The sequence below is a fragment of the Ranitomeya imitator genome, chromosome 4, assembly GCF_032444005.1.
Source record: "Ranitomeya imitator isolate aRanImi1 chromosome 4, aRanImi1.pri, whole genome shotgun sequence".
NCBI classification, from domain to species: Eukaryota; Metazoa; Chordata; class Amphibia; order Anura; family Dendrobatidae; genus Ranitomeya; species Ranitomeya imitator.
Window position 1 is genome coordinate 223,180,617 of NC_091285.1, and position 25,048 is coordinate 223,205,664.

Here is a 25,048-nt window from a genome sequence, read left to right on the forward strand (position 1 = left end):
ATGCGCAATATATGAGGGCGGTTGCACGGGTATGTAATGCTTAAAGGGGTATTCCCATCGCCAAGATCCTATCCCAATATGTAGTAGGTGTAATAATACTACCAAATATGTCCAATTAGAAATACAGTTCTTCTGATTCGTTATGTTGCTTACCCCATGTGCAGCGCATTGCAGTAGCTTAGATATCCCTGGTTACGACCACTCATAGTGACGGTTATTAGTGGTCGTAACCATGGATATCCAAGCTACTGCAATGCACTGCACATGGGGTAAGCGACATAACGAATGAGAAAACTATACTACATTTCTAATTGGAGGTAGTTGCTAATATTGTTATTATTATTATTATTATTATTATTATTATTATTAAATTTACACTGAACCTACAATTATTACACCTGTACTACTGGGATAGGATCTTGGAGATGGGAATACCCCTTTAATAGCATCTGCTCACTTGACTATCACCCTTTGGCCTCGCTCTCCCTTGCGTATAAATCGGACGAGTGCAATGCGAGAAATCAACGCATTGCACTCTGACCAATGTTATTAACCCCTTAACGACCGCCGATACGCCTTTTAACGGCAGAAGTTAAGGGTACTTATTCCTCAGCGCCGCTTTTTAAGCGCTGAGAAATAAGGGTAGAGCACACCAGCGTCGGAAAATGATCAGGGTCGGTTTTTACGTTCTCCTGTCACGTGACTGCCGTTATTCACTGAATAACGTCGGTCATAAAAAAATTAAAGCAAGTAAAATCTACAATTCAATTCTCTCTCCTCTCTGATATGATGAAGCATATTAGAGGAGAGAGAAATGTGATCCCCTGAACTACCCCAATACCTCCACCATCCCCATACCCTCGTGCTCCAGCCCTCCACGTCATCCTCCTGGAAGAAAATGGTGGGCGCATCCCGAAATCTGGCGGCTGGTACCCGGCAACAAGAGGAAATTTTTCCTATTACATACTATCACAGTGATCGATATAAAAAAAAATCGTAAATTTTAGCTCTTAGTTACATAAAAATGATAAAATATACATTTTTTCCAGTCTTTGCGGTTAGGGTTGGGTTGTGTAAGGGTTGGGGTTAGGGTTGGAGTTAGAATTGGAGTTTTTTCAAAAGTAAAAAAAAAAAGACGATATGACGGCTTGTGTTGAGCGCAAGTACTCGCTACTCGTGTTTGCATCAGGTGCTGTGGTATGCAACGAGTATCGCAGATCTCCACATGTGTTTTTTGGGGTGTCTAACAGCCATGAAACATGCGGGGCAGAGACTCGAGCAGAGCACCCAAATCAAACTGGAGTAGCGAGTACTTGCGCTCAACACTAATGACGACATATTCAGTATGACAACCTAATGTTAACAAATTCTTTGTAGTACTTGTGGGTTCAAAATGCTCACTATACCCCTGGATAAAATCCTTGATGGGCGTTGTTTCCAAAATGGGGTCACTTATGGGGGGTTTCCATTGTTTAGGCACAATGGGGGCTCTCCAAACGCAACATTGTGCCTGCCATCGATTCCAGACAATTTTGCATTCAAAAAGTTAAACGGTGCTCCGTCCCTTCCGAGCTTTTCTATGCACCCGAATAGTAGTATTCTCCCACATATTGGGGTATGTGCCTACTCACGAGAAATTGCACAGCAAATTTTTTGGTCCTTTTTTTCCTGTTACCCTTGTGAAAATAAAAACTTTTGGATCTTAGGCCATGTTCACACCATCCTTTTTTTCATGCGGAATTGCCGCGATTTTCCCGCTGCGGGTCCGCAGCTGTTTTCCATGCAGGGTACATTACAATGTACCCTATGGAAAACAGGAACTGCTGTGCCCACATTGCGGAAAATCGCGAAACAAGCCGCACTGAATAGCCGCGGTAAAAAAGAAGTACCATGTCACTTCTTTTTGCGGAACTGCAGCGGTTCTGCACCCATAGACCTCCATTGTGAGGTCAAACCCGCAGTAAAACCCGCAGATGAAAAAAATATCTGAGGGTTTTCTGCGGTTTGTGGTGCAGTGTGGCTGCCCCCCTGTGCCCCAATCCCACCCCCCCCATGCTCCGATGCCACCCCCCCATGCTCCGATGCCACCCCCCGTGCTCCGACGCCTCCCCCCCCGTGCCCTCATCTTCCCCCCTTATACTTACCCGGCCTCCCGGTGTCCGTCCGGCCGTCTTCTCCCTGGGCGCCGCCATCTTGCAAAATGGCGGGCGCATGCGCAGTGCGCCCGCCGAATCTGCCGGCCGGCAGATTCGTTACAAAGTGTATTTTGATCACTGAGATATAACCTATCTCAGTGATCAAAATAAAAAAATAGTAAATGACCCCCCCCCCCCCCCCCCCCTTTGTCACCCCCATAGGTAGGGACAATAAAATAATTAAGAATTTTTTTTTTTCCACTAAGGTTAGAATAGGGTTAGGGGTAGGGTTAGGGGTAGGGTTAGGGTATTTTCAGCCATTTTAACCCTAAAAAACTTCCTAGAAAACACACAGACTCTGCATAGAAAACTGCATCAAAAAACGCAGCAAAAAAGCACCAAAAAAAGGACCTGTGTTTTCTGCCAAGAGCTGCGGTTTTTAGTCCTGAAAAAAAAGGAGGGAAATCAGGAACGTGTGAACATAGCCTTAAGTAAATTTTGTCAAAAAAGTAAAATGTTTGTTTTTCCCTTCCACATTGCTTCAATTCTCGTGAAGCACTTGAAGGGTTAATAACCTTCTTGAATGTGGTTTTAGCACCTTGAGAGGTGCAGTTTAGAATTATGTCACGTTTGGGTATTTTCTGTCATATACGCCTCTCAAAGTCACTCCAAATGTGAGGTAGTTTATAAAAAAAAATGCTTTTGTAAATTGTGCTGACGTAAAGTAGACATGTGGAAAATGTTAATTATTAACTATTTTGTGTGACATGACTCTCTGTGAGTTAAGGGCAGAAGAATTAAAAGTTGGAAAATTGCAAAATGTCAACATTTTTGACAAATTTTCATTTTTTTCATAAAGGCAAGTCATATCGAAGAAATTTTATCATTATCATGAAGTACAATATGTCACAAAAAACAATCTCAGAATCAGTGGGATCCGTTGAAGCATTCCAGGGTTTTTACCATATAAAGTGACAGTGATCAGAAACGCAAAAATTGGCTTGGTCACTAAGGGGTTAAATAAGTCGGTGCCCATCTGCGATTATTTTCTCAACTTGAGTCGGACTGAGGAAAACATTGCACGTTGCAATAGTCTGTGAGAATAGGATCACACTCGCCAATGCAAGTCAATGGGTGCAAGGAATAAATCGGATGGCCATGGACCATGTGTCTGCCATCCAATTTTTGCTCGCCTATCTCAAGGGAAACCTGATATTTCATCAACCAAGTACAGTAAATTCCCAGCCCGAACTGTCATAATAGAATAGATAGAATATGTATATAGAAAGATGTCAGTGATATATATCACGGCAACCATGGTGAGCGGTTAGATTACTGTCCGTGCTCATCACAGCCTCCTGATGTAGCAGTCTGGGATGGTTGTGGGATGTCCATATTATGCATTTACAGTGGACCTCTGTGGATTATTTAATTTTTTTTATGCTAATAAATGGGTAAGTCTTCTTTTACACTTACCAGGGTTTTTTGCGGGCCATATCGCCGCAATTTTCACCGTCTGCCGCAATAAAGAACCGCAAAAAACTTGCAGATCAACGTTTTTTGGGTTTCCAATACTATGGAAAACGCTTCTTTTACACTTACCAGGTTTTTTTGTGGGCCGTATCGCCGCAATTTTCACCGTCTGCCGCAATAAAGAACCGCAAAAAACTTGCAGATCGACGTTTTTTGGCTTTCCAATACTATGGAAAACGTATTGGAAAAAAAACAGTCGTTCTGAAAAACCGGAAGTCGCGGTGCACCGCAAAAACAAGCTTCCGTAAGTCGTGAAAAAGATCAAGCAGGCGCGATCTTTTTTTCACATCCATAAATACAGCCATACGGCACACGGCTCACCGTGGAATTATTGCGCCCTATTTTTGCGGCCCCATAGAAATCTATTGGGGACGCAAAAACGGGACGTAAAACCACGGTTACTGTATAACAAACCTAAAAGAGGGTAATTGTCAGCTAGTGCTTTTTACAATTAAAGGATTTTTCTGTGTGTGTGTGTTTCTCTTTTGACTATGCGGTTAGTAATGGGGATATCTGACAGACACCTGTTCATTACTAACATTTGGGCTTGATGTCAGCGGGCATTACACAGCTGACATCAACCCCAAAACCATTACCATGATTGCCACTGCACCGGGGCAATTGAGAAGAAGAGCTTAGGCTAAATGCCAGAATTGGCGCATCTAATGGATGTGCCATTTCTGGGGCAGCTGAGGTCTGATGTTATTAGTGTGGGAAGAAGTCAATATCAATGGCCCCTTTCCAGCCTATTAATATCAGTCCGTAGCTGTCTCCTTAACCATTCTTGGCAGTGGTTACTAAAAATAGGAGGGACCCCATCTCATATTTTTGGGGGGTCTCCCCTTTTTAGTAACCAGCAAAAGGCTAAGCAGACAGCTGTGAGCTGATATTAATAGGCTGGGAAGCTCCATGGCTATTGCCCCCATCCCAGAAAAATAACACCAGCTCACAACTGTCTACTTTCCTGTAGCTGGTTATTAAAAAAGTGGACCCCACGCCATTTTTTTTCTTTTATTAGCTAAAAACAAACACAGGAAACTACACACGCAAAGCACTGACTAAATATATCACTGCCATCTATCTACATGTATATAAGATTGTTTTATTACCGATAGTTAGAAAACTAGCTCCTTGATATTATTATTTATTTATATAGCACCATTAATTCCATGGTGCTGTACATGAGAAGGGGTTACATCGAAATACAAATATCACTTACAGTAAACAAACTAACAATGACAGACTGGTACAGAGAGAAGAGGACCCTGCCCTTGCAGGCTTACATTCTACAGGATTATGGGGAAGGAGACAGTAGGTCGAGGGTTGCAGTAGCTCCGATGGTGTTGAGGTGGCCGTGTGGTCTTTACAGGCTGTAAGCTTCCTTGAAGATTTGGGTTTTCAGGTTTCTTTTGAGGATCCAAAAGTAGTGGATAACCGGATGTGTTGGGGCACTGAATTCCAGAGGATGGGTGATATTTGGGACAAGTCTTGGAGGTGATTTGAGTGAGAAGCGAATAAGCGTGGAGGAAAGGAGTAGGTCTTGGGAGGACCGGAGATTACGTGAGGGAAGATATTGAGAGATTAGTGTTGAAATATACGGAGGAGAAAGGTTATGGATGGCTTTGTAGGTCAGTGTTAGTAATTTAAACTGGATACGCTGGGAAATTGGGAGCCAGTGAAGTGATTTGCAAAGAGGTGAAGCAGGAGTGTAGCGAGGAGAGAGATTAATTAGTCGGGCATCAGAGTTAAGCATGGACTGGAGGGGTGCGAGAGTGTTAGAAGGTAGGCCACAGAGGAGTATGTTGCAGTAGTCGAGGCGGGAGATGATTAGGGCATGCACGAGCATTTTGGTAGAGTGTGGGTTGAGGAAAGGACGGATTCTACAAATATTTTGGAGCTGGAGGCGACAGGAGGTGGCGAGAGCTTGGATGTTCGGTTTGAAGGACAGGGCAGATATAACCCAAAGAATTAAGGTACGGTATGTAAAAGATGATGTAAAAAACGCACTGCGTACAGGTTGCATAAGCATGTCATACGCATGCTAGCTGAGAAAAATCATATTGTGTTCACATGACCCTCGTCCTACTTTTCTGGATCAACATCGGACTGGTTTTTCTATACGCTAGTGTGACTCCAGCCTTTAGAGGTTGTTACCTTGGTATTATGATTGCACATATAAGAATTGTTAAAGTTGCCAGTACACAGTACCTTGTAGTGCTCCATACTGACTAACCGCATATTTGTCAAGTTCATACTGCTAGATCAAGAAATCTGCCCAGTGCCTGCTGAGTACATCCCACTAAGTACTGACTCCCTCATATAACATTGTGGCTAGTAAATGTTGCACCATGGTTACCCAACTACCAACAAAGCCTATGTTTAGTCTCGCGCATTACGTTGTTACTCCTTTACTCCTGAGCACTGTAGAGGACCGGCACTCCTCAGCACTCCTGAGCACTCAGAGCAGGTCAGCATTATTTCTCTGATATGCATTTTTTTTTACTGAAACTGTAATTTGCAGAGAAATGTCAGTGTGAGAAGCACAATGAAGTGGGAAAAGGAGAGACTGTGCAAGACAGGAACTATTCACTGAGCTCTGAACTTGCCTATTTACCATCAATCATAGAGAAACATCAGCAATACATTACAATTAGTGCATCTTGGCCCTCTGCGGGAACAGACAACTAATCATGAAATACCCATTAGATCGAAAATGAAGCAATAACTGCAATACATGACATATACGTTATATATATATATATATATATATATATATATATATATATTTATATATATTCTTGATGAAATAGAAGTGCTAATTGTTTATTTTAGTCAATTAACAAAATGGAAAGTGAAAAAAGAGAAATATAAGTCAAATCAATGTTTGGTGTGCCCACACTTTGCCTTCGAAAGCAGCATCAATTCTTCTAGGCACACTCGGCAGGGAGGTTGTTTCAAACATCTTGAAGAACTAACGACAGATCTTTTGTAGACATGATGACCATTCCAGTTCACCATTCGTAATCCCATTCGGAGCAAGGACTCTGGCTCTGCCATGGCCCAGAAGATACAAATACAAAGGGAAGGAGTCCAACTCGACAAACAGGTTCTTTATTCAGATAAAATGTATACATAGGACATCTAGCAAGATGATGGCCAATGAATTAGCTCTAGGCTAGCTCTAATGTATTCACCATCATCTTACCAGATGTCCTTTGTATGAATTTTATCTGAATAAAGAAGAACCTGTTTGTTGAGTTGGACTCCTTCCCTTTGTATTTGCATCTTCCGTCGATGCAGGCTTGTTCAAATCTTTCTGTCTCTCCCTGTGATCCTAGACCAACTTGATGATGTTGAGAACGGGGTTCTGTTGGGTCCATTTCATTACTTCCAGGTCTCCTTAATCTTACTGTTGCTGAATAACATTGGCTGTATGTTTGGGGTTGTTTCTCTTGGGAGAATAAATCTGGAGCCAGTCAGATGCCACCCTGATGGTATTGCTTGATGGATATGTATGTACCTGGATTTCTCAGCATTGATAATACTATTGATCCTGACCAAATTTCTCATTTCATTTGCTATACTTCAGTCCAAAACTTTACTGTTGCCTGCATACACTCATTGTAGTGCTTAGCATCCCTTTAATAGTGAACAACTGCCATCTGTTACAGCTAAATATTTCACATTTTTACACGAGTCCAGTGCATCGGTTGACATTTTTCTGCTCCCCAGTTCCTATTTTTTCCACACGTAGTTGAGTCACATGGACTTGTTTCCTCGTCTAGTGTATGGTTTTTGTGAAGTCCACTTCTGGCCAGACATCACCGACCAGTAGATGAGTGTAGCTGGGTTTCACTGGTTACTGCCAGTTTTTAGCTAGAGATGCAGCAGATGACAGACATATCCTGCTTACTTCCCTTTAAAATCTGAAGATGTCCAGCAGTGCCAAGTTTCTTTGGCCAAACACCGCATCTACAGTCGTCAACGTTGCCCATTTCCTGATGTCCTCGTGTCCTCAATACTGATACTGATCCATCATTCAATAGCACTAGGAGGCATTTGATTGTCTTCAAACTTATTCTGAGGCAAAGCAACGATCCCAAACATACAACCAATGTCATTAAGAACTATCTTCAGGGTAAATGTATTTTCTAAAAGATGTGATGCTGGCAATGGAACCATCAAGTCCAGTGAACGGGGTCCACATCTCCCAATAGGTCTAGAAATCTGTGCGTAGAGTCCAAGAACCACTGGTTGATGCAGTTATCTGGCTATGACAAATGACATTACTGAGGATGTTGTCCCCTGGGGCTACAGGTTGAGTTGATTAGATTTCTCTTTTGTTCATTCACTTTGCATTTTGTTTAGTGGTAAGGCCTGTTTTTGGAAGCTTTTTTCTTTTTCAGCACACCTGTCTAAAACTTTTGCACACTAATACATATTGATCTGTCTGTCGGTCTATGTAGATTTATATACTCATACACACAAACACACACTGTCTTTATTTTCTCTTTTTAGTGCTGATAATTGTATGACTTCTTTTTTCTAGAGCTGACCAGGAGAAGATAGTTTTACAAAAGAAACTGAAATCTCGTGGTGTAACTGCGGACCAAGTAGTAGGAGTAAGAGCTGTGGAGTCTGAAAAAGAAATTGAAGAACTGCGGAAAAAGAATACTGAATTAGAAAATGAGATCTCTTACATGAAGTATGGGCTATTTCTATTTCCAGGCGTTTCAATAATTGATAATGGATAATCAAGTCCAGCAGTTATCTAGTTGATTTATTATTACATCAGCCGAGGTTTATATTCTCTATGAACTAGCCATGCAATATTATATTGAGGATGTAAAATACATACCGTACAAATAACTTTATACTCCTGTTTAATACCACCACGGTCTAGAATCAACACCCCACTTTCTCCCAGAAGAGACGATACATCACAAGACCACATGGCGCAAGAAGAAATGTATTTAATTATATATATACATTCATGTCCGAAAGTGTTGGCCCCCTTAAAATGATTTACTATAGCACATGTTGTAGATATCTTTGAGGGAATATTAAAAACATGTACATGTTACCCTTTAAAACAATATTTGTATTAAATTTAAAAAGACACCAAGAAATACACCCTGTGCAAGGTAATAAGAACACTATGCCTGGCTTTTCAAAGCTGTACAAACAGATAATCCACAATATACATAATTAAAGCATCGATGAGTCAGAGTATACCATTCAGATATACCGTACATACTCGAGTATGAGCCGAGATTTTCAGCCCATTTTTGGGGGTTGAAACTCCCCCTCTCGGCTTATACTCGAGTCATACCCAGGGGTCGGCAGGGGAGGGAGAGCCGGGGCTGTCTAATTATACTCACCTACTCCTGGCGTGGTCCCTGCAGGTCCCTGGCTTCCCCGGCGCCTCAGCTTCTTGCTGTACTGAGCGGTCACATGGTACCGCTCATTACAGTAATGAATATGCGGCTCCACCTCCCATAGGGGTGGAGCCTCATATTCATTACTGTAATGAGTGGTAACGGTGACCGCTCAATACAGGAAGAAGCTGCGGCGCCGGCGAAGCAGGGACTGCACCGCGCCAGGAGCAGGTGAGTATAACGAGGAGGGGAGCGCTGTGCGATATTCACCTTCTCCTCGTTCCGGCGCCGCTCCATCTTCAGTGTCTTCTGCAGTGACGCTCAGGTCAGAGGGCACGGTGACGTGGTTAGTGCGCGCCCTCTGCCTGAACGTCGGTGCAGAAGACGCTGAAGATGGAGCAGCGCCGGACCGAAGTCAGGGGAATATTGAAAGTGTCGGGGGCCTGAGCGACGGAGAGTTGAGTATGTGATTTTTTGGGGGGGATTTCTTTTTTTATCGCAGCAACAGCAAATGAGGCAAGTGTCTGTATGGAGCATCTTATGGGGCCATAACGTTTGTGCAGCACTATATGGGGCAAGTGTCTGTATGGAGCATCTTATGGGGCCATAATCAATATTTGTGCAGCATTATATTGGGCAAATGTGTCAATGGAGCATTTTATGGGGCCATTGTTAACCTTTATGCAGGATTATATTGAGGCATATTTTAATATGGAGCACCTTATGGGGCCATCATAAACTTTATGGAGCTCCTGATTCAATATGGATATTCAAAAACACTTAACCTACTGATTTCTCAATTAATTTTACTTTTATTGGTATCTATTTTTACTTTTGACATTTTCCGGTAGCTGCTGCATTTTCCACCCTAGGCTTATACTCGAGTTATTAAGTTTTCCCAGTTTTTTGTGGCAAAATTAGTGGGGTCGGCTTATACGTGGGTCGGCTTATACTCGAGTATATGCGGTAGATAGATTGTCGACCCCACAATACCCATATAGTGTACATATATCCCCTATTTACTGTATATAGGTTTGATACAAGCTGCCTACACAATAGGGTTATCACAGTATGATTATGGTTCAACAAACTATATCCCAGGTTATAACACAATGTGGCCTATGAGACCCTAGGATATTCGCTAGGCCATTCCTAGCTAGCGGCGAACATTGGCACCCTAGATGTACAGGATTTGGGGCCCCCGCTACACGACGGCTCTCCCTCTGTCACCCTTTTGATAATTAGGGATACTTGAATTCTATTCTCTAGCGGAAGCTCAGACAAGCAATCATGAACAGATACTGATAACTTATCCTTTTAGTTCCCTAGTTTATCAGGAGGCCCGGTTTCAAGTTCATCAGAGGTGAAATATCTGTACCGATAGAGGATAATTGTAAGCCCATTGTGGCATCTCTGACACGTCGATGCTTTAATGATGTATTTTGCTGAATATCTGTTTGAAAAGCTTTGAATATCCGGACATCGTGTTCTTCTTACCTTGTATAGAGATCTTTTCTTTGGGTCTTTGTAAATTTAATATGAATCAATATTGTTTTTCAAGGTTACACGTACACCCTTGAAATTGTTACAGAAAATGAAATATTTCTCCAGCAAAATTACTGCAATTACACATATTTTGTTACACATGTTTATTTCCTTTGTGTGTATTGGAACAACACCAAAATCTGAAAAAAGGCGTATTGGACAAAATTTCACAAAAAAAAACAAAACAAAAATGTGTCGGGCAAAATAGTTGGCACCCTCAACTTATTTGGTTCCACACCCTTTGGAAGAAATACCATATATGTCGGACTATAAGACTCACTTTTCCCTTCAAAAATGTGGAAGAAAATATGGGGTGCATCTTATAGTCCGGATGTACCTGCTCTGGCTGAGGTGGGAAAGCGGCAGCAGTGGTGCAGCGGGTCACAGGAGGCAGGAGCCAGCGGTTGCGGCTTATTCCCGTGCCCACTGCTAAAGGGAAATTAATATTCACTGCATTCCACGCCCATGGGCGTGGAGGGCTGTGAATATTAATTTCTGTTTAATAGCATCCTGGTATGCATGGCCCCATCCTTATCTTAATATAATTGGCCCCCATCCACGTCCTGGTATTCATGGCCCCATCGTTATCCCGGTATGATTGGCCACATCTCCATCCTGGTATGCAGGGCCCCATCACAAAAACAGAAAAAAAAACAAAAAAAAAACATTACACTTATCTTCCTCCTCTCCCTCGCACTTGTTCCAGTAGCTGCAGCTACTTTATGCTTGTAAGCAGGGCATGGCAGGGACATCATGCGCTGGTTACAAGCCGAAGGACAGCTGCCGGAATACTCATTGCTCCCCGGGACTATGTGCGAGGAGGGCAGTGAGTATTGGTATTGTTGATATTGCCCGCACCTGTTACTTGCCACAGGTGAGTTTGAATGAGCATCACATGAAGAATTGTGCCTATAATGTCTTGTTGGCATTGCATTTTTCACTGCACACTAGGAATCTATTCTGAAAGGAGCATAAAGATTTGTCCATATTGGCATCCATTAATCACTGGTTTGGGGCATTTTGTCTGTTAGTGGAAACCAGCTGATACCCCTCATCAAAGTGCATCTGATATGGTCTCACATCCCTAACCATACATGGCAGATGTGTACCAATGTTATGTAATGAGAAGTTGTGATTTTCAAAAACGGAATACATAAAGAAAATAGACGTCATCTGGAAATGCCATGACCTGTATGAAAGAGTATGGGTTGCTACTTTGAACTTGGTGCATTGTATGATCTTTACATCTTACAGTAGACATGCATTACCCTACATCTATTTCTTTTAATGAGCAATTGTACCAATGGAGAAGTATGGCGCAGGGCAGAGTTCATTCAGTCATTGAATGAAATCCACCACGATGACATTTGGAAATCTAGATGTAGATGTATCGGCGGTGTGCAGTGGTTTTCATCTCATTGTATTCTTTTCTCTAGTAACGCTCACATGCTCCTCTTGCAGATAGGAAGCACTTGCGAAGTCTGTCTGGATAAAATGGTCTCATTGAAAGTTTATTGTTTTTTTCTGGAATCTTAGCATTTCTAGGTGTTTTGCAGAAATGATTACCGGTAATTTAAAACATGTATGTGTTTCCTAAAAGCTGTGGTAACATCAAGCCCAGTAAATACGTGTCCAGGGCCCACATCTCCTCCCAATAGGTCTGGAAATGTCAGTGTATAGTCCAAGAACCACCGGTTGATGTAGTTAGCTACAGGGTCCAATGTAAAAAAATATATATATTTTAGTACACACCATAATATCCCTAATCTAGCGTGTATATTTCCCATCTAAAAGTGACAGTGAATTAAGTGTGTGATTATTGACCCTCCCATGAAGTCACTGCACACATTATACACATTGTAAAAAAAAAAGTGGCTTTCTCCTTGTAATTGGTTTAGTAATAAGAGCTTCACTGCATCAGTGGAATGAATTTGCCAGGTTAATGTCTGAAGAATGGAGGGTACTGGAGACTCTCAAGATAATTAGTCATTACACATGGATGCACAATGTAATCATTTGGTTGGGAAGGCCTAACCTCTGCAGACAGGCAGGGAAATGTATTATTGTTAACCTTGTAGCAAAGGATAAAGACAAATAATGCTCAAGCAGGACTACAACGTTTCAAATGTAGGTGTAGGGGTTTTTACATTTTATACACGGCTAAAGTTCATGAAGGTATTGAGCAAAGGCGAAAATCTGTCTGGAAACTAATGCAAAATAATGACTAGGGCTTGGATATTTCTCATAAATATAGAACTACTAAAACATTTTGGGTGAAAATTCTCTAAAAGTTGGTTCCACGATGTCTGTTCAGGAGCTGACCTCTCCCCAGCCAGCTGCCTTCCGGATTGCTGGGGCAGTGCTCTCTTTCTTGATTGACAGCTTGGACCGGCGGCATCATTTAGCTGTTGCCTCTGAAGCATTGGGAGCACCATGGACTGTAAGTGGCCGAGATCGAAAGCTAACCGTACGCTTCAGTGATACTCGACAGCTTCAGTTCACTGCAAGCTCTCTCGACAGGTTCAGTGCTTACAAGCTCTCTCGACAGCTTCAGTGCTTACAAGCTCTCTCGACAGCTTCAGTTCACTACAAGCGCTCTCGACAGCTTCAGTGCTTACAAGCTCTTTCTGTTGGATTCTGTGCATTCTTGGCCACTACTGCTATTTCGCAACAGTCAATAGATAACCAGAAAAACACTAAAAAAAAGTAAAATTCTAACTAGCAGGGAAATGGAGGGATATATATGAAAAATAAAATTACAAGAGTAATTTTTAGTAAAAACAACAACAACAAAAAAGTAACACAAGCATTTTCCAACAATACCATTTGATGAAGATGCAAATAACCTTTTAATGTGTCGATATATTCACCATTCTCTGTAATCCAATGTACAAATTATCATTTTGGTTTACAAAGAATAAAGTGTTAATCTTCTCTACCTTGATAACGGTTTGGATCTGATCTTTTATTCTTTTTTTGTTCTATACATTTTTTGAAAATGTATTTTTTTTCTTAGAACAAAGCAAGCTTTACCTCGAGATTCTGTGGTGGATGAACTGTACTTAAAAAATCAACATCTGCAAGAAAAGCTCCAGGTATTGGAACGGCAGCTTTCAAGGGACAACCTATCAAGGCCTTCTGTAAGTGCTGATACATATCACTTGAAACTGCTGTAATGGTTTAGATACTCCTTGGGAAGTGTTTTGTTAAGGGTTTTCCATCTACTTTTGCTGAGCATGGGGTGATACTATAACGTCTGTAGGAAAAAAATGTATGAGGAGATTTATCAAACTTGGCTTAAAAGTGAAGTGAAGGCGTTGCCTGTAGTCTATCTATCTATGTATCTCGATCTATCCATCCCATCTATCTACCTATGTATCTCGATCTATCCATCCCATATCTATCCCTACTATCTATTATTATTTATTATAGCGCCATTTATTCTGTGGTGCTTTTACATGTGAGGAGGGGTATGCATAATAAAAAACAAGTACTAGAATCTTAATCAATACATGTCACGACTGGTACAGGAAGAAAGAGGACCCTGTCTGTGAGGGCTCACAATCATCAAGGGATGGGTGAGGATACAGTAGGTGAGGGTAGAGCTGGTCATGCAGCGGAAGAGGTGGGTCTTCAGGTTCTTTTTGAAGGTTTCGATGGTAGGTGAGTGTCTGATATGTTGGGGTAGAGGGTTCCAGAGTAGGGGTGATACACGAGAGAAATCTTGTATACGATTGTGGGAAGAGGAGATAAGAGGGGAGTAGAGAAGGAGATCTTGTGAGGATCGGAGGTTGCGTGCAGGAAAGTACCGGGAGACGAGGTCACAGATGTATGGAGGAGACAGGTAGTGGATGGCTTTGTACGTCATGGTTAGGGTTTTGAACTGGAGTCTGTGGGTAATGGGGAGCCAGTGAAGGGATTAACAGAGAGAAGAGGTCGGGGAATAGCGGGGGGACAGGTGGATTAGTCGGGCAGCAGAGTTTAGGATAGATTGGAGGGGCACGAGAGTATTAGAGGGGAGGCCACAGGGCAGGATAGATATCTATCTATCCCATATCTATCTATCTATCTATCTAAAAAGCCAAGATGTGCTACAAGAAGCTGGCCGTGCACATAATACAGATGGCAATGTACAATGCTTACGACGCGCGTTTCGGCTCGTTGCCTTCGTCAGCAACGAGCCCCTGACAATATATATGTGGTAACACTCACCCCTATTGGCTCTTTATTTATTTGCACGCTTGCACCTTAAATATACTGTGATTTTGGCTTTTTTATTGATTTTTCACCTCATTATTTTTTGTCCACATGGATATATTTGTGAATTTCGACACATGCACCTCATAAGGTTTATAATCAAGCCTTATAGTTTTAGCATATTATTTGCTAGCACCTTATATTTATATGCACTTTATTTATTTGGTATATATTCATTAGCCATATTGGAGTTCAGTGTAATTTTGCCACATTGTCCTAATTGTGATACTGGATGGGCTGCGTTCACTGAGTAACATACAATGATTACTATGAAATGCATTTTATCTACTATATGTATTGATCTTGTGATCTGATTATTTTACATCTGGTATTTAGTAAAAATTATACAATTTTTAATAATATAGCTTGGACTTTTTGGTCGTTTTTTTTCTTCTTGGGGTTTTTTTTTGCTTCTTGCATTACTGGCTGTCCTTCAGTCCTCCTACCTCCTAGTACTCTTTATTAGTGTATGTATATATATATATATATATATATATATATTTATGGTATATAATTTGAGAGATCAAACCACTCTAAGTAGACTAGGAGATATTCCTGATTTGTGTTAATCTTCAGTTCTCTGAATGCTGAGCTTTGTGTACCGACCCAACTGATTGGCATATTTCTGCCTATGTACAGTGCCCACAGAAGGCTACCAATCATTGATGTGGGCGGGGTTATACGGCGGGCCTACTAGCCCTCTAGAGATAATCTCCTGATAAAACATATACTTTTTATCAAAACCACACTAAGCATCCCAGTAAGTGACACTTCACTGGAATCAGGGTCTCTGTCTTTACGTCATGCAGGTCTCAGATTAGGTGGTAAAAACCTGGTGATCGACTCCCTTTAAGTTTACACTGTCTAAATATTAGATAATTTCAGTAAAACTGCTCAAATATTTTTACACCAAGATATTTTTTATCACAAAAATGTGTATGACTCTAAATCTAAATGAAATGAAAACCTATGTACATGACAACATGTGTATTCCTACAATTAAGGCATGAAACAGAAATAGCGCAGCATTGTAAACTGCACATTTTCTATACAATTAGCCATTGCTTCCCCAGCACCGCACAAGTCCACACATTATATGCCGTCCTTAACCCCATCATTCTCATGGTAGATGGCAGACAGCGAATATGGAGGCAAGCGTCCTATCATGTCCATGTTCCTTAATCTCTCTTCTCTTTGTGCACTATGTTAATTTATGTCACACCCCAGAATATGGAGGAAGATCCAGAAAAGATGACCTTTTCAAGTAAAGCCAAAAGTGCGGTGTCTCCGATGACAAAGAGGAGCCTTTTTAAAAGGACAAAGGAGAAGAAAACGTTTATGTTAGCAGATGATCTGGATGAGCATATGAAAATGATGTCCTACTGTACAACACCGTACGCAGAAACCATTGCTGAAGATAATGAGGATGTCCCGAGTCATGGCCTCACCGTACCTGACCCAAATAATGCCACAGCAGGAAGTGAAACGGCATCCCATTTGGGCGATGAAGTGTGCCGAGCAGAAAACGCAACAAGTCCTGGAACCCCAGGTACAACCCCACCCGCCAGCAGTACACCTTCACCAAGATCATGTGACGCATCGGTGTCCGCCAGTGTGGCACACTCTTCTAAACCGGGGGATTTATCGCTTCCAGTTAGCACAACAGCCACCTCTGGGCTGGGTGACGCATCTGTTGGAAGCACCCAAGCTATTGATGAGACTGGAAACGTGGATTGTCAGAATCCCTTCACAACACCATACAGTAAACCCAGCAGGACAAGCCGCCATTGCAATGAAGGATGGTTGGGTACAAATGGAGGGATTGGGGAGAAAGGGCTGATGGAGCCGAATTCTGGAAATCCAATCAGTTCTAATACCAACTGTCCCACTGCTTCAGATGATGGCCAGACGAATTCTTACGCCGAAAATAAATGTGATATGGGTGGAAAGGACGTATCGGAAAACGACTGTGCTGACAAATTGGATACGAGTTCAGACCTAAATCCTCTGTTACAGGTGTGAGCGTCTTACGTACCCAAGCCTCCCCTACATGATCCTGTTTTTTATTGAGAAAAAAAAGTACCGTAGTTGTCGTCCTTAGTTTATCCTTTAGCAGTAGGTAGGACTTTAGCGATGCTTTACTAGGCTTGTCTGTAACATATCTCAACTCCAATGCATTATGTAGCTGCATAGTGAAAAAACATATTTACTGTAAAATAGTTTCTTTTTTTTTCCACTAGACATCAGGTGTCGGATCAGAGGATCCAACTAGCAGAGAAATGGAACTGCAGAAAGAGAATTTGAGACTATCAGCTGAAAATATTGAGCTACAGTTTCAACTCGAGCAGGCTAATAAGGATTTGCCACGTTTAAAGGTAGAATGGTTATTTTACAGTCATGAATTAAGTGTATTCGTGCTTATACTTGCATGATTTTATTTCTCTTTCATCTTTTTTGTATAATATAGAGTAGATCTATCACTAGTTTACACAGTACTATTCAGTCAGGTACTTGACAGTCTAGCCTTAATGAGGCTGGTGTATTTACGGTGAAGAAAAAACGTATGCATACACACATGCTTCTCACAAAACTAGAATATCATCAAAAAGTTAATTTATTTCAGAAATAAATGACTCTATATTATATAGAGTCATTACAAACAGAGTGATCTATTCCAAGTGTTTATTTCTGTTAATGTTGATGATTATGGCTTATAGCCAATGTAAACAAACCCAAAAGTCATCTCAGTAAATTAGAACACTTTATAATACCTGCTTGAAAAATGATTTTAAAATCCGAAATATTGGCCTACTGGAATATATGTTCAGTAAACGCACTCAATACTAGGTCGGGGCTCGTTTTGCATCAATGCGGCGTGACATGGAGGCGATCAGCCTGTGGCACTGCTGAGGTGTTATGGAAGGCCAGATTGCTTTGATGGCAGCCTCTACTTGTCTGCATTGTTCACTCTGGTGTCTCTCCTCTTTCTCTTGGCAATACCCTACAAATTCTCTATGGGGTTAAGGTCAGGGGAGTTTGCTGGCCAATCAAGCACAGTGATACTGATGTTTTTAAACCAGACATTGGTACTTTTGGCAGTGAGGACAGGTGACAAGTCCTGCTGGAGAATGAAATTTCCATATCCAAAAAGCTTGTCGGCAGAGGGAAGCATGAAGTGCTCTAAAATGTCCTGGTAGATGGCTGCGCTGACTTTGGTCTTGATTAACCCCTTCCCGACCCATGACGCCACGTAGGCGTCATGAAAGTCGGTGCCATTCCGACCCATGACGCCTATGCGGCGTCATGGAAAGATCGCGTCCCTGCAGGCCGGGTGAAAGGGTTAACTCCCATTTCACCCGATCTGCAGGGACAGGGGGAGTGGTAGTTTAGCCCAGGGGGGGTGGCTTCACCCCCTCGTGGCTACGATCGCTCTGATTGGCTGTTGAAAGTGAAACTGCCAATCAGAGCGATTTGTAATATTTCACCCATTATAACGGGTGAAATATTACAATCCAGCCATGGCCGATGCTGAAATATCATCGGCCATGGCTGGAAATACTAGTGTGCCCCCACCCCACCCCTCCGATCGCCCCCCCACCCCCCCGATCTGGCCGGTACACTGCTCCGGCTCCCCTCCGTCCAGTGCTCCGCTCCCCCCCGTGCTCGTGTCCGCTCCCCCCGTGCTCCAATCACCCCCCCGTGCTCCAATCACCCCCCCTGCACTCCGATCCACTCCCCCCCGTGCTCCGTTCAACCCCCCCGTGCTCCATTCCAGCCCCCCCGTGCTCCGTTCCACGCCCCCCGCGCTCCGATTCCCCCCCCCGTGCTCCGATCCCCCCCCGTGGTCCCCCCCCACCCTATCATACTTACCGATCCAGCCGTGGTCCCGTCCGTCTTCTCCCGGGCGCCGCCATCTTCCAAAATGGCGGGCGCATGCGCAGTGCGCCCGCCGAATCTGCCGGCTGGCAGATTCGTTCCAAAGTGCATTTTGATCACTGAGATATAATCTATCTCAGTGATCAAAATAAAAAAAATAATAAATGACCCCCCCCCCCTTTGTCACCCCCATAGGGACAATAAAAAAATAAAGAATTTTTTTTTTTTTCCACTAATGTTAGAATAGGGTTAGGGTTAGGGTTAGGGGTAGGGTTAGGGTTAAGGTTAGGGGTAGGGTTAGGGGTAGGGTTAGGGGTAGGGTTAGGGCTAGGGTTAGGGTTAGGGTTAGGAATGTGCACACATATTCTGGTCCTCTGCGGATTTTTCCGCTGCGGATTTGATAAATCCGCAGTGCTAAACCGCTGCGGATTTATGGCGGATTTACCGCGTTTTTTTCTGCGCATTTCACTGCGGTTTTACAATTGCGATTTTCTATTGGAGCAGTTGTAAAACCGCTGCGGAATCCGCACAAAGAAGTGACATGCTGCGGAATGTAAACCGCTGCGTTTCCGTGCAGTTTTTCCGCAGCATGTGTGCAGCGATTTTTGTTTCCCATAGGTTTACATTGAACTGTACACTCATGGGAAACTGCTGCGGATCCGCAGCGTGTGCACATACCTTTAGAATTAGGCTATGTGCACACGGTGCGGATTGGCCGCTGCGGATCCGCAGCAGTGTTCCATCAGGTTTACAGTACCATGTAAACATATGAAAAACCAAATCCGCTGTGCCCATGGTGCGGAAAATACCGCGCGGGAACGCTGCGTTGTATTTTCCGCAGCATGTCAATTCTTTGTGCGGATTCCGCAGCGTTTTACACCTGTTCCTCAATAGGAATCCGCAGGTGAAATCCGCACAAAAAACACTGGAAATCCGCGGAAAATCCGCAGGTAAAACACAGTGCCTTTTACCCGCAGATTTTTCAAAAATGGTGCGGAAATATCTCACACGAATCCGCAACGTGGGCACATAGCCTTAGGGTTAGGGTTGGAATTAGGGTTGTGGTTAGGGTTAGGGGTGTGTTGGGGTTAGTGTTGTGGTTAGGGGTGTGTTGCGGTTAGGGTTGTGGTTAGGGTTACGGCTACAGTTGGGATTAGGGTTAGGGGTGTGTTGGGGTTAGTGTTGGAGTTAGAATTGAGGGGTTACCACTGTTTAGGCACATCAGGGGTCTCCAAACGCAACATGGCGCCACCATTGATTCCAGCCAATCTCGTATTCAAAAAGTCAAATGGTGCTCCCTCACTTCCGAGCCCTGACGTGTGCCCAAACAGTGGTTTACCCCCACATATGGGGTACCAGCATACTCAGGACAAACTGCGCAACAATTACTGGGGTCCAATTTCTCCTGTTACCCTTGTGAATCTAAAAAAATGCTTGCTAAAACATAATTTTTGAGGAAAGAAAAATGATTTTTTATTTTCACGGCTCTGCGTTGTAAACGTCTGTGAAGCACTTGGGGGTTCAAAGTGCTCACCACACATCTAGATAAGTTCCTTTCAGGGTCTAGTTTCCAAAATGGGGTCACTTGTGGGGGGTTTCTACTGTTTAGGCACATCAGGGGCTCTGCAAACGCAACGTGACGCCCGCAGAGCATTCCATCAAAGTCTGCATTTCAAAACGTCACTACTTCAATTCCAAGCCCCGGCATGTGCCCAAACAGTAGTTTACCCCCACATATGGGGTATCACCGTACTCAGGAGAAACTGGACAACAACTTTTGGGGTCAAATATCTCCTGTTACCCTTGGGAAAATTAAAAAATTCTGGGCTAAATAATTATTTTTGAGGAAAGAAAACGTATTTATTATTTTCACGGCTCTGCATTATAAACTTCTATGAAGCACTTGGGGGTTCAAAGTGCTCACCACACATCTAGATAAGTTCCTTTGGGGGTCTAGTTTCCAAAATGGGGTCACTTGTGGGGGGTTTCTACTGTTAAGCCACATCAGGGGCTCTGCAAACGCAACGTGACGCCCACAGAGCATTCCATCAAAGTCTGCATTTCAAAACGTCACTACTTCACTTCCGAGCCCCGGCATGTGCCCAAACAGTGATTTACCCCCACATATGGGGTATCAGCGTACTCAGGAGAAACTGGACAACAACTTTTGGGGTCAAATTTCTCCTGTTACCCTTGGGAAAATAAAAAATTGCAGGCTAAAAGATCATTTTTGAGAAAATAATTTTTTTTTTTATTTTCATGGCTCTGCGTTATAAACTTCTGTGAAGCACTTGGGGGTTCAAAGTCCTCACCACACATCTAGATTAGTTCCTTTGGGGGTCTAGTTTCCAAAATGGTGTCATTTCTGGGGGATCTCCAATGTTTAAGCACACAGGGGCTCTCCAAACGTGACATGGTGTCCGCTAATGATTGGAGCTAATTTTCCATTTAAAAAGCCAAATGGCGTGCCATCCCTTCCGAGCCCTGCCGTGCGCCCAAACAGTGGTTTACCCCCACATATGGGGTATCAGCGTACTCAGGACAAACTGGACAACAATATTTGGGGTCCAATTTCTCCCATTATCCTTGGCAAAATAGGAAATTCCAGGCTAAAAAATCATTTTTGAGGAAAGAAAAATTATTTTTTATTTTCATGGCTCTGCGTTATAAACTTCTGTGAAGCACCTGGGGGTTTAAAGTGCTCAATATGCATCTAGATAAGTTCCTTGGGGGGTCTAGTTTCCAAAATGGGGTCACTTGTGGGGGAGCTCCAATGTTTAGGCACACAGGGGGCTCTCCAAACGCGACATGGTGTCCGCTAACAATTGGAGCTAATTTTCCATTCAAAAAGTCAAATGGCGCGCCTTCCCTTCCGAGCCCTGCCGTGTGCCCAAACAGTGGTTTACCCCCACATATGAGGTATCAGCGTACTCGGGAGAAATTGCCCAACAAATTTTATGATCCATTTTATCCTACTGCCCATGTGAAAATGAAAAAATTGAGGCGAAAATAATTTTTTTGTGAAAAAAAAGTACTTTTTCATTTTTACAGATCAATTTGTGAAGCACCTGAGGGTTTAAAGTGCTCACTAGGCATCTAAATAAGTTCCTTGGGGGGTCTAGTTTCCAAAATGGGGTCACTTGTGGGGGAGCGCCAATGTTTAGGCACACAGGAGCTATCCAAACGCGACATGGTGTCCGCTAACGATGGAAATAATTTTTCATTCAAAAAGTCAAATGGCGCTCCTTCCCTTCCGAGCCTTACCATGTGCCCAAACAGTGGTTTACCCCCACATGTGAGGTATTGGTGTACTCAGGAGAAATTGCCCAACACATTTTAGGATCCATTTTATCCTGTTGCCCATGTGAAAATGAAAAAATTGAGGCTAAAAGAATTTTTTTGTGAAAAAAAAGTACTTTTTCATTTTTACGGATCAATTTGTGAAGCACCTGGGGGTTCAAAGTGCTCACTATGCATCTAGATAAGTTCCTTGGGGCGTCTAGTTTCCAAAATGGGGTCACTTGTGGGGGAGCTCCAATTTTTAGGCACACGGGGGCTCTCCAAACGTGACATGGTGTGCGCTAAAGAGTGGAGCCAATTTTTCATTCAAAAAGTCAAATGGCGCTCCTTCCCTTCCAAGCCCTGCCGTGCGCCCAAACAGTGGTTTACCCCCACATATGAGGTATCAGCGTACTCAGGACAAATTGGACAACAACTTTCGTGGTTCAGTTTCTCCTTTTACCATTGGGAAAATAAAAAAATTGTTGCTAAAAGATCATTTTTGTGACTAAAAAGTTAAATGTTCATTTTTTCCTTCCATGTTGCTTCTGCTGCTGTGAAGCACCTGAAGGGTTAATAAACTTCTTGAATGTGGTTTTGAGTACCTTGAGGGGTGCAGTTTTTAGAATGGTGTCACTTTTGGGTATTTTCAGCCATATAGACCCCTCAAACTGACTTCAAATGTGAGGTGGTCCCTAAAAAAAATGGTTTTGTAAATTTCGTTGTAAAAATGACAAATCGCTGGTCAAATTTTAACCCTTATAACTTCCTAACAAAAAAAAATTTTGTTTCCAAAATTGTGCTGATGTAAAGTAAACATGTGGGAAATGTTATTTATTAACTATTTTGTGTCACATATCTCTCTGGTCTAACAGAATAAAAATTCAAAATGTGAAAATTGCGAAATTTTCAAAATTTTCGCCAAATTTCCGTGTTTATCACAAATAAATGCAGAATTTATTGACCTAAATTTACCACTAACATGAAGCCCAATATGTCACGAAAAAACAATCTCAGAACCGCTAGGATCCGTTGAAGCGTTCCTGAGTTATTACCTCATAAAGGGACACTGGTCAGAATTGCAAAAAACGGCAAGGTCTTTAAGGTCAAAATAGGCTGGGTCTTGAAGGGGTTAAAACACAGTGGACCTACACCAGCAGATGACATGGCTCCCCAAACCATCACTGATTGTGGAAACTTCACACTAGACCTCAAGCAGCTTGGATTGTGTGCCTCTCCACTCTTCCTCCAGACTCTGGGACCTTGATTTTCAAATGAAATGCAAAATTTACTTTCATCTGAAAACAATACTTGGGCCACTGAGTAACAGTCCAGTTCTTTTTCTCCTTGGCCCAGGTAAGACGCTCTTGGTGTTGTCTACTGGTCATGAGTGGCTTGACACAAGGAATGCGACACTTATAGCCCATGTCCTGGACATGTCTGTGTGTGGTGGCTCTTGAAGCACTGACCCCAGCAGCAGTCCACTCCTTGTGAATCTCCCACAAATTTTTGAATGGCCTTTTCTTAACATACCTTTCAAGGCTGCGGTTATCCCTGTTGCTTATGCACCTTTTTCTACCACACTTTTTCCTTCCACTCAACTCTCCATTAATATGCGTGGATACAGCACTCTGTGAATAGCCAGCTTCTTTAGCAATGACCTTTTGTGAATTACCCTCCTCGTGGAGTGCGTCAATGACTGCCTTCTGGATATGTGTCAAGTCAGCAGTCTTCCCCATGATTGTGGAGTCTACTGAAACAGACTAAGGGACCTTTTTAAACTCTTAGGAAGCCTTTACAGGTGTTTTTTGTTAATTTATTGAGATAATGACTTTTGGGTTTTCATTGGCTGTAAGCCATAATCATCAACATTAACAGAAATAAACACTTGAAATGCATTAGTCTGTTTGTAATGACTATGTAATATATGAGCTTCACTTTTCGTATTGAAAATTTAAACTTGTTGCACACTATTCTGACGCAGTGTATGTACATTTTCCACTTTTCTTTTAGGATCAAATAGCCAACTTAAAAGAAATGTGTGATCTTCTCAGAAAAGATAAACTGGAAGCAGAACGTAAACTTGGAAATGTCAGAGGGGTGAGTGCCGATGCCTTGTGTAATTCTGTGAAAAAGTATTGGTCCCATCCAATTATAGAAGGTATTTACTTTACTCGTTTATATAGCGTTACCATATTTCACAGCGCTTTACAGACTTTATCATCACTGTCCCCGATGGGGCTCACAATCTAAATTCCCTATCAGTAGGTCTTTGGAATGTGGGAGGAAACCGGAGAACCTGGATGTAAAACAAACAGATGGAGAAGAAGCATACTATTTGCAGTTGTTGTTTTTGTGCTGCAAAACTACAGTGCTAACCACTGAGCCACTATACTGCTGACGGATGAGTTTAAACCCTCCAGGTCATTAACACATTCTAGTGATGAGTGAATATACTCGTTTCTCGAGATTTCTTGAGCATGTTCAAGGGTCCTCCGAGTATTTTTTAGTGCTTGGAGATTTAGTTTTTATTGCCGCAGCTGAATGATTTACATCTGTTAGCCAGCATAAGTACATGTGGGCGTTGCCCGGTTGCTAGGGAATCCCCACATGTACTTATGCTGGCTAACAGATGTAAATCATTCAGCTGGGGCAATAAAAACTAAATCTCTGAGCACTAAAAAATACTCGGAGGACCCCCAAGCGTGCTAGAGAAATCTCAAGTAACGAGTATATTCGCTAATCACAACTCATTACCCAATTACCATCACACCAAATAATTTATTCTTAAAGGGAACCTGTCATATATGGTTTTGGGGAAGAGGGGAGTGAATAGACGATTCTGACTGTGTAGCCCTTTTAGAAGATAAGTTAGTCGATCCCTTTGTTGATCTGAAAGTGCTGCTCCAGCAGCGAGAAATTGAGTTTTGAAGATCTATATACATGAATGTAGAAGTGCATTGGGGCATGATGATGCACGTGCAGCTCCTCAGCGTCACACTGTACTCTTTGCCTAGCAATGACCGCCTCTCTTTAATATGTAGT

The 25,048-nt window shown here is 42.5% G+C and overlaps 1 protein-coding gene across 2 annotated transcripts in view; it reads left to right on the forward strand.

Annotated features, from left to right (window-relative positions):
* CEP290 (centrosomal protein 290) overlaps window positions 1-25,048 on the forward strand; it is a 361,160-nt gene that overhangs the window by 272,815 nt on the left and 63,297 nt on the right. For both annotated transcript variants that reach the window (XM_069764386.1, XM_069764388.1), the window contains exons 42-45: window positions 8,218-8,373; window positions 13,608-13,731; window positions 17,089-17,223; window positions 24,017-24,103. In XM_069764386.1, coding sequence (XP_069620487.1) covers window positions 8,218-8,373; window positions 13,608-13,731; window positions 17,089-17,223; window positions 24,017-24,103 — 502 coding nt within the window. The remainder of the gene's footprint in view (window positions 1-8,217; window positions 8,374-13,607; window positions 13,732-17,088; window positions 17,224-24,016; window positions 24,104-25,048) is intronic.